Raw genomic sequence first — 13,364 nt, 5'->3', positions numbered from 1 at the left:
TTTAAGCCCTGACAAGCACTCACAAGGCCACTGTTTTTATCAACTGAGACACAGACAAGAATTTAAGACAACAATCAATACAGAATAAATGGTATATAAATGGTATCTTAGAGAATGGGAACCTTCTGATGTCATCCTGTCATTTTGATGCATCTACTGAGTTTCATGTGAGATCTAAGAGATAAAAAGGAGCCGAAAAAATTCAGACCAAATAGTATAAATAGGAGTGAATTTACATCTGAGTTTGTCTCTTGGACTCATTTAACAGAAAACTGAGGGAAAGTAGACAAAAATATCCAGTTTTTCATCTATAAACTGAACATGAGGAGGTGAAACTGTGAGTGAAAGGAATTTAAATCCAAAAGTTTAAGAACATTTCAGACGTTCAGGACCATCATAACATTCTGGCAGAACATCCAATGGTAAAAAAACTAAAAGATTTGTTTTTCCATTACAAATCATGACGGATAATTAACTTCACAGAAATCTTCTGCAGTAGCTGAGTTCGTTTTATCATCTGTGAACTCTAAACTTCCTCCTCCAGAATATTTGATTGCTTGAATTAAACAGTGGAGACACTAAGAGCTGCTCAGTCAGCTGGTCAGTAAACATGCTGTTTGTTACTGAGCAACCCAAACAAAGTCTGTTCTGTTCTAAAACTACATCATCATCTCACTGAATCTCTGCTGATCCCTCTTCCCTTCGCTTACCAGCCTGCAGCCCGGAGCAAAAGGTGGAGGAGAAGTTCTGCAGTGACAGGTCCACCTCCTGGGCGGAGGCCAGTCCCAGGAGGCGGGGCAGCAGCGCCGCCAGCGACTGGACGAACAGCCTGGCGCTCTGCTGGTCCGCCTCCTGGTTGCGCAGCAGCTTGAGGGACAGGGCGGCGGTGCGCAGGGAGCGGTGGCCCGGGCAGTCCCGAGGCGTCTGCTGCTCCTCGTCCACCAGAGACACGTTGTCAGACCCGATGTCGGACACGTCGGAGCGCCCCGAGTCTTTCTCTGCAGCCATGGAGTACTGATCGCACGAGTCAAACTCTGTCCGAGACAAGTCCTGCTCTTCCATGCTGCAGGACAACCAGAGTCATGAATGAAACGGTGAGGAACTTGTTTTTAATACGCTTAGAAAAACAGACACAATAAAGACCAATCACCAACCAGCCTGGTTCTGATTGGTCAGTTATTCTGGCAGCTGGAAGTGATCATAAACAGCCACAGAGCTGTTTAGAAAAACTGCAAACACACAAAATCCTAAGTATTTTTGTCTCGTTTTAGTGCAAATATCTCAGCACACTTGAAATCAGACAAAACTAACTTACAAATAACTTTCCAGCAAGACGGAGGAGGAGCTTGTTTCAAACCAACAATTCTAGTTGTGGCAGTTTACTTTACTCTAAATAACGACTTATTTTTCCCATAAGTGAAATAATCTGCCAGTGGAACGAGGACGTTTTCATCAATAAGTAATTATTGACTTAAAACAAACTCCTTTACTTTGCTAAAAATTTACTTGAAAATTAGTTTTGTCTTGTCAAGAGTACAAAAACATTTGCGCTAAATATTTCTGTCATGTTTGCCACTAGATGGCGTTAAAGAGAACTACTTAGTTTGAAAAATCCTAGCAATGAACCCCAAAGTTGAAGGAGTCGTACCTGAAGTTGCTCTCGCTGTACCTGGACCCCGGCCCATGGTGCGACCGCGTCCTGGAGTCCACTGACAGGAAGTTGGTGATGTCAGGGAAGACGAGAACATGGCTCCTCTGCACCACGTCAGGAGGAACGACTCCTCTGTCCTTGTCCTCCTGTCCCTCGGCCTCCACGCCGCGGCCTCCTCCTCCCTCCGCCCTGTCTCCTCTCGGAGCCGCGCCTCCTGCCGGCTCCCGTTGGCTTCTCTCCTGGCCTCCAAAGGGACAGCTCAGATGGACGCGTGCGTCCTCGCCACACTCCTCAGGCGTGTGTCCCTGACCCAGACCCAAGTCCCCCATCTCCAAGTCCAGGGTGGTTTGTCCTGTTTCTGTGGTGATGCTGATGCTGATGTCAGGGCTACGCTCGGTGGCGCCTGCGGTGGCCATGTTGGAGGAAGCGGAGCTGGGGTCCCACTGAGGCTGCTCTGAGGACAGGATGTGTCTCTGCCACCTGAAGTCGGCCTCGTTGATCTCCATGGACTCTCGGGTGGACTCCGATCCGTCCTTCAGGTCGTCCAGGCGTCTGAGGAGAAACCGAGCCTGCAGGAGGAAACACAGAGACTCTTACTGCTGTTGATCCATCCAGACAGAACCAACACATGCACAGAGAGAAACATCAAAACTCAATGCAAAAAGTCACCATGTTGGGATTTGAACCCACAACCTTCTTCCTAAAAGGCAGAAACCTCAAGAACCTCTTTTAATAGTTATTTATACTTTTAAATGTAGCCTATAGTGATAGTTATTTAGTTTTTACTATTTATTTTAGTTTCATTCATTATTGCTACAAATCCATCCATCCATTCATAAGCAGCATAAAAGCAACTACAATATATTGAATTAAACTTAATTAATTGCAATTGTTGGTAATATTTGCTAAGACAACTTGTCTCCAAACTCAAAGTTTCCAGAAAGCGGTTGTGAGGTTCGCTTTGTGTTTTCTCTTGGTGTCATGACTCTACCTGTTCAGGCTGGAGGCCGCGACCCTGTGACAGGTCATCCAACGCAGCCAGAAGAGCGCAGGCGCAGGAAACGGAGGCGAAGCACGCCTCGATGCCGCCCTTCATACAGGCCTCAGTCATCCCATCCATCACTCTGAAAACAGAACATTACATCCAGACTGAGTCCAGCTTCAAAATGCTTATTTTTCATTTAGTTTTCTTGATAATAATCTTTTGTCTAATATAATCCCGTGAGTGAAGCTGTGGATCAGGTTTGTTTACTGACAGTCTGAGCAGATCCAGGTGGGACTTCCTCTTTGAGAAGGAGCGTTTCCTGGTTTCAGGTTCGGCTACACACGGCCCAGCCAGGTCGTAGAGGCGCTGTGGGCTGCCAAGAATCTGACCAGGACAGAAAGATGTTAACATTCCTTCGTTTAGTGAGCAGAGGACTGATGGACGGATGGGGAATCACCTCCTTCATGATGCGGATGGCCTCGGTTCGGTGCTGGGGCGGCGGGTAGAGCAGGATCCGGTGGTACAGCGACTGCAGCACCGGCTTCATCGACTCCACGCAGCTCACCAGGCGCACCAGCTCTGCTGCGATGTAGCACACCGTCCGCACCACCGGCGCAATCCTGGCGGGGGCGCTGGAGGAGCAGCCGGACCCCCGGCCTTGATCGGACACTCCTCCACTGGAAGAGTCCACTTCCTGACAGATTCCTGGGAGAGGAAGAGGAAACAATCTGGCATTTAGAGACGAGTAAGAAGATAAATGGCCAGATGGACGGATGGATGCGTTACCTTGAGCGATTCTCTCTGAAAGCCGGTCTCTCTCTAGCGCCCCCATGTAGCCGTGGTGAGAAGTGATGGTTTTATCATTGACTGGATTTCCCATAATCGCCACCAGAGACGGACAAAGCTGCTTCCTGCAAGAAGAAATGCTGTCAATTTACATCAAGACATGAGTCAATAAAAAATGTTTGTCTCTAAAAAATTTGTCTCTTTAACTTCCAACATGAAGTAACTTTATATTTCAACATTGTGCATTCGCTTTGGTTGCAACATGTGAGGAAACATTCAGCAGCTACAGAGAGTCGTACCACACGAGGTCGGTGAAACCTCTGGACAGGTGCATTGTGGGAGGACAGCTGCTGAGCATGGACAGGATGCACTCCAGGTAGAGCAGCTGCAACAGCTGATTGTCACTAAAAGGAGGAGAGAATGAGGAAAGGTCAATGAGTCACAGAGAGGAAGTGAGGTCACTGACAGAACACCTGCAGCGTTACCTGTCCACCGACTCCAGTTTCTCACAGAACACGGTCAGAACCATCACCACGTCCTCACACAGAGCCTGGCTGGTGGGGGAAACATCTGCATACACACACACACACACACACACACACAAAGTTCATTCATCCAACTTTTACACTAAGTGATAAAACAAACTAATTAATCCTCCTCGTTTGCCTCTAATCTGTAAGAAATTAACATTCCTGAGGGGGAAGTTCGGCTCCAACCATGCATTCAGTTTACTTATGTGTCACTATTTATTGTTTATGTTTATGCATTTGGCAGACGCTTTTATCCAGACTAACAGATGGGGGTAAAACAATGCAGTCAATATTAAAGCTACTTAGAAGGAAGAACACCAGTGAGGTGACAGAGCAGAAACAGAGGGAAGCTTATTAAAGAGGCTTTAAATCATCTCTAAATTAGTTTGTGCAGCTTATTTATTGATTGACATTACTTTTTTAAGCTTTATCTGGTATTGGTGTGCACTAAAACACCCAGTTGTTCATTTTTCTTGAATTTTCAAGTGAAAAATGTTTAAGTTTTATCCTGCAGGTGTTTCCAAAGTGTAGCTCCACATTTTTACATTCATAAAACATGTTTTCTGGATGGCTGCTCTTCTTACTCCATCTATTTTGTCCCTCATAGAGACCCATACACCAGGACAACTATTACAAACTGTTCATGTAGAAACTACAGACACTGTTCATTCTTCACTAAGCAGATGTGTAGAATGATGTGTACCTTTTCTCTGCAGAGGCAGCGCGGTCGCCTCATCTCCTTCAGCTCCCTGCAGAGCAACACACAACACCAGGGAGGGTCACTGAGTTTGTGACTTTAAGGAGATTTTAAGGAGCAAAAGAAAAGACATGCTTATTGAAGGGGGAAAAAAGCTTAATTTTATGCTTTAAAATGACTGATGACAAAATATTACAAGATGAATGCAGCATGACTGGATTTAAGAGGAAAAATATCAACCAGATGCTTCTGATCAAATGTGTTGACAAACTGCTCATCATCAGCAAGAACAGCTTGATGAAAGCAGTAAGTTTATCAGTTTCTAATCTCAGCATGCAGGTGGGTGTTAACACAGGTAACGAAGGAAAGAAGTCAGCCATTTTCTCAGAGAAGCAACTGTTAGTAGAACGTTTTCAGTTACTGGACCCTCTGGCAAAATCCTTGCAGCAAATCCAATTCAACGGACTGTACAGTTCTTCTTTATGCTGACGATTCAATGCTCTTTATTGCTAATCTCCAAATTTCTCAGTCTGTGTTGTCATTGTTTACCAGTCTGATGTAAGCTTGTTGACATATCAGAAGATTTTTGCTTAATTAAAATTAAAATTAATTAAAATAATTAGGGATGCATGATCAGAATTACATGTTATTTTTTAAATGATCAGTATGGGCCAATATTAATAACTGATGTTTATTTCCATCTACTTGTCAACGTTTCAGGAGGGGAGAGTGTTGGGAACACGATCAATAAACTTTCTGATTCTTAATCATCACTGCATTATTAATATGGGATATAAATATCAGACTAAGTTTTTATATCAGTGTGTCTTTAAAAATGATATTTAGAAGAAACTTTTTTCAACAATGACCTTAGAGAGTCAGAAGATCCTCATCAATGTGGAAAGAGTCACAGTGTAAAGTCTGCTGTCCGTTATTCTACAAAAATATGATTCCCTTGATGATTCTTATCGTCACTGACTGAACCATGAACTCAGTTAAATCTGAGGTCGTCCTTCCAACCACTGAACCTTGGCCTGACCCCGGTCTTTAACCAGCACCAGCGGATGAGACTCAACAATTACTGAGAGTAAAGATGTTAGATTAAAGATGAACATAGATTTTCACACAAATTTCACATTTTGGTTTAGTTTTAAAGAAATAAATAACTGACCAGATGAGCAACAAACAGTTTATTGTGCTGCTGTATGTAGAACCTCAGAGCAATAAGAGGAATCAATGTTACTGAAGACAAAGCAGCAGAAAGACCTCAAGGTCCTCACTGCTCACTTTGTTGCTGACGGGTCTGTTTAAAACAAATGTGTGTGTGTGTGTGTGTGTGTGTGTGTGGGGGTGTGTGTGCGTGTGTGGGTGTGGGTCGGTGGGTGTGTGTGTGTGTGTGCGTGGGGGTGTTCTCTCTGACCTCCTGTCTGTGGCGCAGCTGCAACGTCAGGTCCCCCAGTATCTGGCTCAGGGTGGCCCTCACTGCTGTGTTGATGCTGCGCTGGTGACAACTGGACATGTAGGTCTCAATACACACCTGTACACACACGCCCCCACACACACACACACAACAGGACATCAGTGACGCAGAGCACCAGAGAGCACCACCAAGCCACGTTGAGCTGTCGGGGAGATTTATGGGAAGCTTCCATGGCGTCACTGGTTGCCACGGTGACCAGGAGTGGCGTAAACCACTGGGATGTGTTGTCAGCCTGCAGAACATCTTATGGTCAGATTAGAGGTCACACTCTGGGGACGCTGAGCAGTAACGGAGCACAGAGACAAACAAAGACAAGATGTCTGCAGCGTCAGCAGATTTTATGACAGCGTGAAGCAAAGAGATCAGAAAAATGAGCTGAAGGTAATCAGATCTCTGCAACCAAATACCTGTTAGGATTCAATGAACTCTAAAAACATATTAGGGCTTCATCTAACAATTACGTACTTTAATAATCAATTATTCTGATTATTAATTGGCACATTCTGTTGATATTTCATTTAACTACTTATGTCTTTTTATACAATATTAGAAGTACATTAAAATGAATAATGAAATTAAATAGGAAAAAAAATTTACCTAAAATAAGTTAAAATATTTTTTTTAACTTAAATTGAATATATATATAATATATATATATATATATATTTGTACAGTTTTAGTTTAATTACTTCCCTGAGTGTGATATTCTTTCAGTAACTGGCCTTTTTTAAAGTCTGTATACTCCATTTAATGATTAATATATTACTAAATTAGTTGATTATTTCAATAAGTGATTAATTCGATTGTTTCAGCCCTAATACAGAAACCAGAAGATCTAACTGCATCTACGACAAAAACTTTTACAACCTTATTAATTTTCTCCACCTGCAGAGTTTTTAGAAAGTTCATGAGGATCGAGCCTGAACGTCCTTCCTGTTCCTCAATGAAGGCTCCTGGGGGCCACATGGAGCTCCGAATGTTTGCAAACGATTGCTAAAGATACGGATCATCTGTCTGAACAGAGACAGCAGCAGCCCATCACCAAGGTTACAGAGACGAGACACCTTATTGGTGCTGAGCTCATCACTGAGAACATGGTTCCATCGTTTCATCACCTCTTTAGTTCAGTTTTATAGTTACCGACTTTAATGAACTAATTAAATGTATATTTTCTGTGTTTAACATAATAAAACGCTCAGCGTTTCCATTAGAACTGGATCTGCTCTGAACAGGTTTGACAGCAGGAACCTGGAGCCTCGTCTGTCAGCTGAACAAAGACTGAAATCAGCTAATTAGACTCAGATTTAAAGCCTCTGCAGCTCCTGGGCCATTTTAAACCTAATCAATGAAAAATCAATACATCCTCCAACATCCAACCTCACAGCTCTACTAATGCTGCAGTCTGCTGAGGTGCAACACGGATTTAAATCACAGATTCTCCAAGAACAGATTTTCTCAGGTTCATGTTTCAGCTCAATATTTCACACATTTTCCCAACTAAATGTCCACAGTTTGGACTTCATGTTATCACATTTCTAATCTATAACTGGAGAAGGACAGATGGTCGTCATGGACGAGCTGCTCAATCAGCTGAGTAACATGAAACCCAGAGAGGCGTTTGAGTGTCTGCGGTTTTGCAATCAGTCATGTATTGTTTGGAGCTGCCAGGGTGGCTGGCGCTCATCTGCAGCGGTCATTAGTTCATAACAAACCACCACAACCTGTGGGCTTTTTACATCAACCAATAACCTAACAGTCACGTTCTGGACAGTGGAGGAAGCTGGAGTACCTGGAGGAGACCCATGCATACACAGGGAGAACATCCAGCTCTATCACTGTCTAAATAATCAACTTGGAAACTGATGTGGTAGGAAGTCACATATTTAAAGTGAAGGAACTGGGAAAGTTCATTAGAAACAAATAAATCTGGAAACAATAAAGTTTTTCTGACTACAAAGGAATCCTCTATATAATAAGTGAGTTTTATTCACAGCCACAAAATCTAAAACCAAAGACTGATTTTTCTTTCTACATCATTAAATCAAAAAACTACGTTCACACAGTAAGTTCAGATGCTATTAATAATAAACTGCAGGTGTAAAACCGTCTCGGTGCTGAATAAATCCCTGAGCCTGTTAGCCTGTTAGCGTGTTAGCGTGTGACGGTTAATGAAGATCTGCTGACAGCATTCAGAGCGGTGCTCTGAGTTATGACCAAACAAACAGAAGCAGATACTCTCTGTCCCTCTCCAACAGCAGCTGGCTCTGAATGCATCAACACCAGCAGCTTTTATCAGCCGCTAATGGCAGCAAACATCTCCTGTGTCCTGCAGCTGCAGCTGCTGCTCACTGAACTGAAATGACAAAGAAATCCTCCCAAACCTCCAAACATTTGCACAAAGGAGCATTTATTGGTTTATTAGCTTTAAGTGATGCATTATGCAGCGTCTGAGAAAGAAAACGGTCAAACAGCAGAACAGTTTAATCATTTAGTCAGAAATTTGAGCTATTTGAGTTTCATTTTACATGATTTTTGATCGTACATAAAACCCTCTCAGGATAATTTGAGTGTTCCTCTGACTGTGTTACCGCTGAGGACACAGACAGACAAACATCCACATACTGCCTCAGATATCAGAAGGATTTCATCTCTGAACTCTTCAGATCTCCTGTTTCTTTCTGAGTTGAAAAAGCTTTTCTGTTTCCAATAAATGTTTTACTATTATAGTTTATAGTAGAACTATAAACTAAAACAAGCTGAACTCAACGTCAGGATGTTGAAACAGATGATCTAGTTTTCTTTAGCCACTGTGGTTCAAGACTCCCATCTGTAAAGATTATTTTTTCACTTTACTTTCATAGACTTGTTCTGTTAAAAACACAAAAAAACATCTTCATATTTGTTATGAGCCATTTTCCAGTCCCTGTTGTTTCAGTTCCAGGAAACTAAATAAAATATATTAATTTACCCCAGAAAACGGGAGCATGAGAACATCAGTGGGATGTTGGGTAAATTAAATCAAACAAACTTTATTTATCCAAAGGGAAATGAAATGCTGTCATAACTCATATCATCCAAGTATCTTCAGAGTGATTGTGGACGGCGACGCTGTGGGGAGGAACTCCTACAGCAGTCAGACCTGCAACGAATCCAAAGAGGCCTCTGACTGAAGACTGTTGCTGTAGGACAGTATGATGACTATCCTGACATGCTAACAGTTTAATATCAAAGCAGCACAGATGATATTCTGCGGTAAAATGTCCTGGACGACAGAATCAGCTGGAGTTTGGGATATGAGGTAATATCAAATTTAGCAACAGGGAAGAATGAACACAGAGGTCATGGCATGAATTATAGACTTCCTTGTTCGCAGTCGGAGGCAGCAGACATTTTAACACATTAATGTCAGATTGTCTGACAGAATGAGTTCATTTTCACGGAGGTTGCTGTGACTGTAGAGTTTCACAGATTGTTTACCATCCAGGAAAGAATCAGTTTCTGTAAACTCAAATATTTATTCTTCTACTTCTACAACTGAGATTGCAAACACAAAAATCAACTTTATTTCCCCCCAGTGGGGAGTTTATTAATGATGTTTATTATGTGTTCTTCCTTTCTGTCAGTGGAATCTGAGGAGGAATGAAACACGTCAGACTCAGTTTCCACCATGAAGCTCAACAGAAATACGACAGATCAGGACTGAAACAGACCCTGAAGGTTTCTGACGATACTTTCCAATAAAGTTTGAACTGGTCCAGTTCAGGTAGAAGAATCAAACACTTGGCAGAGATATTAGTGTGATAAATATTGGTCCTGATCTGGAGCAAACCAACAACCCCATTCAGTCATCTTTAGAGGTAAATGATGTTTTTGTTGCTTCTACAGTATCAAATCTGGAAATGATTGTTTTACCTGAGCGATCCTCAAGATGGAGTCTCCATTAATGTCAAAGTTTGGAGAGTAGGTGATGCAGAGCAGGACCTGCAAACAGAAAGAAATCCTTCTGATGTTCTGCACAGGAGCTGAGACAAAAGGGTCAGAGGTCATTCATCTGACTGTCAGCAGAGCAGCGCGGTCTGTTACCTTCATGACCTCCACCTGCAGGTCCTCATGCAGGGAGGGGGTGACCCTGATGGCCTCCAACATCTGGCTGAGCAGCTGCTTCTCCAGAACCTCCACCTCCGAGCTGACTCCGCCCACAAACCGGTCGTCACACAGGAACTTCTGATGAGAGACGAGGTCAGAGTTCACAGGTTAGGCGGAACCAGAGAGGCTGCAGGGAGGATCATGATAATGTTCAGTACCTGCATGCCAGCGAGCGCCGTCTGACCCAGTTTGGTGTTTTTGGACTCCAGAGCCATCTGCAGCGGCAGCAGGCAGCGCTCTCTGCTCAGAGCAACAGAAAACAGAGACGTTACTGACCTGAAATATTAATAAACACTCAGATGCACCAATAAATAAATATCTAGCAGGAAAGAGTCCAAACAGGAAACAATAAATTAACTGTTTGCATCTGTTATACAGTAAAAACAAACTGGATGGTAAAATTCTGGTTCAGCCTTGAAGCTCCTTCTTCTTCTCTGATGAACATCAGATCCCAACTGAGAAGGAAATTATTTATCTGGCCTTTGATTTTCACCACTGAGTCACACTGAGCGTCATGGATGGATGAGGTCAGAAGAGACGAAATCAATAAGCTTAAATAATCAATAAGCTTAAATCTGTAGCCATAAATTCATATTCACATAAACCAGACCTGAAAAACAAACCTCCAGATTCTCTAACAATCAGATTCAGATCTTTAAATTACCAGGGAAGATAGAAATCAGTTCCAGTTTTATTTAACCTACAAACAAAAGACAATTAAAAAACACACATTTGAGTAAACATTACCTAAACGAATAATTAGAAACAAGACAGAAAAAAATGCTAATTATTTCTACAACTGTACATCTTCAAATTATAAATGAAATCTTCCACTGATTTTAAATGTTAATATTAGGCTCTAAAAATAACTGCACACATTTTTCATCATTATCTACTGAAGTTCTGATGCTGATTTAATGTAGTCGGGCCAATTCCACTTGATTCTCATCTCCCTCCAGGTCTCCATCTGGGATTTCTCCCATTGAGTTGCATTTCTCCAGTTGAAATTTAACTGGACCAATCAGCAAAATAATGATGCTTGTAGTTTAGCAGCGGCAGCAGTTTGTTTGTCACACTTCCAAATATTAAGAAATTAAAGTTGGGGCAAGATAAATGTACAGCTAAGCTTCAATAAGCTGCCGCATTATTTACGTCTCACCCAACCGTTAAGCAGATCACAGAACAAGAGGCTGTTTTTTACCAGGCTAGTTTTAATGTGATTAACACAGAAAACTTTACTTTGATGAACTGAATAGTTCAGCTCTGGGTCCGTTATGTAACTATGTGTCTGATCAGAAACAGCCTCCCGTCTTCAGAGACTCTTTGTCTTGTTGTGTTTCTTCCATTCTCTCCAACTGAATCTCCTTCTCTTTATTCATGGCTGACTCTCTGCTGCTGATGGATTTCAGACGCCGCTGAACCAGCTCAGCTCCTCCGGCTTCAAACAGGCCGCAGAGCGCAGGACAGTTAAATCAAACCGCCGTCTCTTTATGAGCCTGAAGAAAGAAAACTGAGCCACGGGGAGAACAATGAGGCGACCCGACCCAGAAAGAGACAAAATCAGAGATAAAACTGGCAGAAACTTTCATATAAAACCCAGAACTGACGGCAAATATCACAATTGCGTCAATCATTTCAGTCATGCTTTGCTTCATGCTTTAATGTCAGAAGGTTTTTTTCATTCTGCAGATAAAGAACTGCTCAGATTACTGAGGATTTCATCAATGTTTAATCTAATCAGCTCTAATAAAACAGAAGCTAATGAATAATTCATCATTAGAACTTCAGCTTCTTTTTCTGTCATCTACTTTCTACAGGGGGCGCCACCGCTGATCTTCAGCCTTCGCCTTCTTCTGCCACACAAACATTCTCCATGAGAATTAAGAGTTGTTGCTGGGGTTTTTTTTACAAAATGTCACTAGAGAGGTCTAAAAAGTTGCTAAAAGTTGGCAACATTGCTTACTCTTGTCTAGACCAAAACCCCGTTTACCACCATCCTCTCATCCCCACGCTGACCACGCCCCTCAGTGTCCCTTGGCTCCACCCACTTTGGTGACATTTTTTAAAAATGTGTCTGGGGCAGGTTTTCCTTACAGGGGGCTTAGTTAGACCAGACAGAGAACTGGTTCTGCTGTACTGACTGTAGTCTTTGAATATCCAAACCATGCAAATATCGACACACAGATGTCCAGCAGATATCAGGCAGCATGAGTCTGGTATAATACTAGTTTCAGTTGAAATTCTGTTCTGGTTTCTCAGTTTTCATTTTCAGATCGTAGACAGACATTTAAAGTGACTCCTGTTTGTAAAAGTTCCTCAGATGTCAGGAAGAGTTTAGGAAAACCGTTACCTTAACAGGCTGGTTTTATTTCACTGCTCAGTTTTTTATTTGCCTTATCAGCTGAGTGATTCCAGGATGATTTAAATATATTCAAATCAGACCAGAACAGTTTAAAGACGTGGGATTCCCAAACTGCTGCAGGCGACAACATGGAGAAGATGTCAGGGAAATCTTCTCCCAGCAGATACAGGTTGATGACAAGCCAGAAAAACGAGATCCTTAGAGAACTGGGCCAATAAACCATGAAGGGTTTCTGACAGCATATTCAAACCTTCTGCTTCAATTTCTCTACTTTAAATTTAACAATAAACACAAACTAATACCAGAGGCAACAAAGGATGATGCCATTAAACAGACAAAAACTTTTTTCTCTTTTTTATTCCAAGACAGAAGAATTGAGACATGAGCTGAATGAATAAATGAACTTACCGAAGCTGTGAAGGAGAAATCTTGAATGATCCCTTCTGAGCCTCCAGAGTTTCTGAAAAAACAGACAAAAAAATCCGGCATCAAATATTTTGTGTTCTTTGTTTTAGACAAAACAAAAAATTGATGCAATAATTCTGATGAACATTGTCATAATGATATAACTTTCCCTACATAAATAATAAAAAGTGTTTGTTTTATTACTGAATCATGTGTTCAGCTACAAGAAAACATAAAATAATAAAACATTTTCTTAAGTTTCTTATAAAGTTGCCTCTGGCTGCAGCATTAACAGATTCACTTTCATGTGAACTGTCCCTTT

At 42.0% G+C, this 13,364-nt stretch overlaps 1 protein-coding gene across 2 annotated transcripts in view; it reads right to left on the bottom strand.

Annotated features, from left to right (window-relative positions):
- The window catches only part of arfgef3 (ARFGEF family member 3), a 37,154-nt gene that overhangs the window by 19,895 nt on the left and 3,895 nt on the right, over positions 1-13,364 (bottom strand). For both annotated transcript variants that reach the window (XM_032552589.1, XM_032552588.1), the window contains exons 2-15: positions 13,046-13,097; positions 10,434-10,515; positions 10,213-10,353; positions 10,042-10,110; positions 6,070-6,186; positions 4,656-4,701; positions 3,908-3,992; positions 3,722-3,826; positions 3,423-3,547; positions 3,094-3,341; positions 2,908-3,020; positions 2,643-2,775; positions 1,649-2,220; positions 711-1,063 (exon numbers count right to left, since the gene is read on the bottom strand). In XM_032552589.1, coding sequence (XP_032408480.1) covers positions 711-1,063; positions 1,649-2,220; positions 2,643-2,775; positions 2,908-3,020; positions 3,094-3,341; positions 3,423-3,547; positions 3,722-3,826; positions 3,908-3,992; positions 4,656-4,701; positions 6,070-6,186; positions 10,042-10,110; positions 10,213-10,353; positions 10,434-10,515; positions 13,046-13,097 — 2,241 coding nt within the window. The remainder of the gene's footprint in view (positions 1-710; positions 1,064-1,648; positions 2,221-2,642; positions 2,776-2,907; positions 3,021-3,093; positions 3,342-3,422; positions 3,548-3,721; positions 3,827-3,907; positions 3,993-4,655; positions 4,702-6,069; positions 6,187-10,041; positions 10,111-10,212; positions 10,354-10,433; positions 10,516-13,045; positions 13,098-13,364) is intronic.

This window comes from Xiphophorus hellerii, chromosome 22, assembly GCF_003331165.1.
Source record: "Xiphophorus hellerii strain 12219 chromosome 22, Xiphophorus_hellerii-4.1, whole genome shotgun sequence".
NCBI lineage: Eukaryota > Metazoa > Chordata > Actinopteri > Cyprinodontiformes > Poeciliidae > Xiphophorus > Xiphophorus hellerii.
This window is presented reverse-complemented; position numbering and strand designations above follow the sequence as displayed.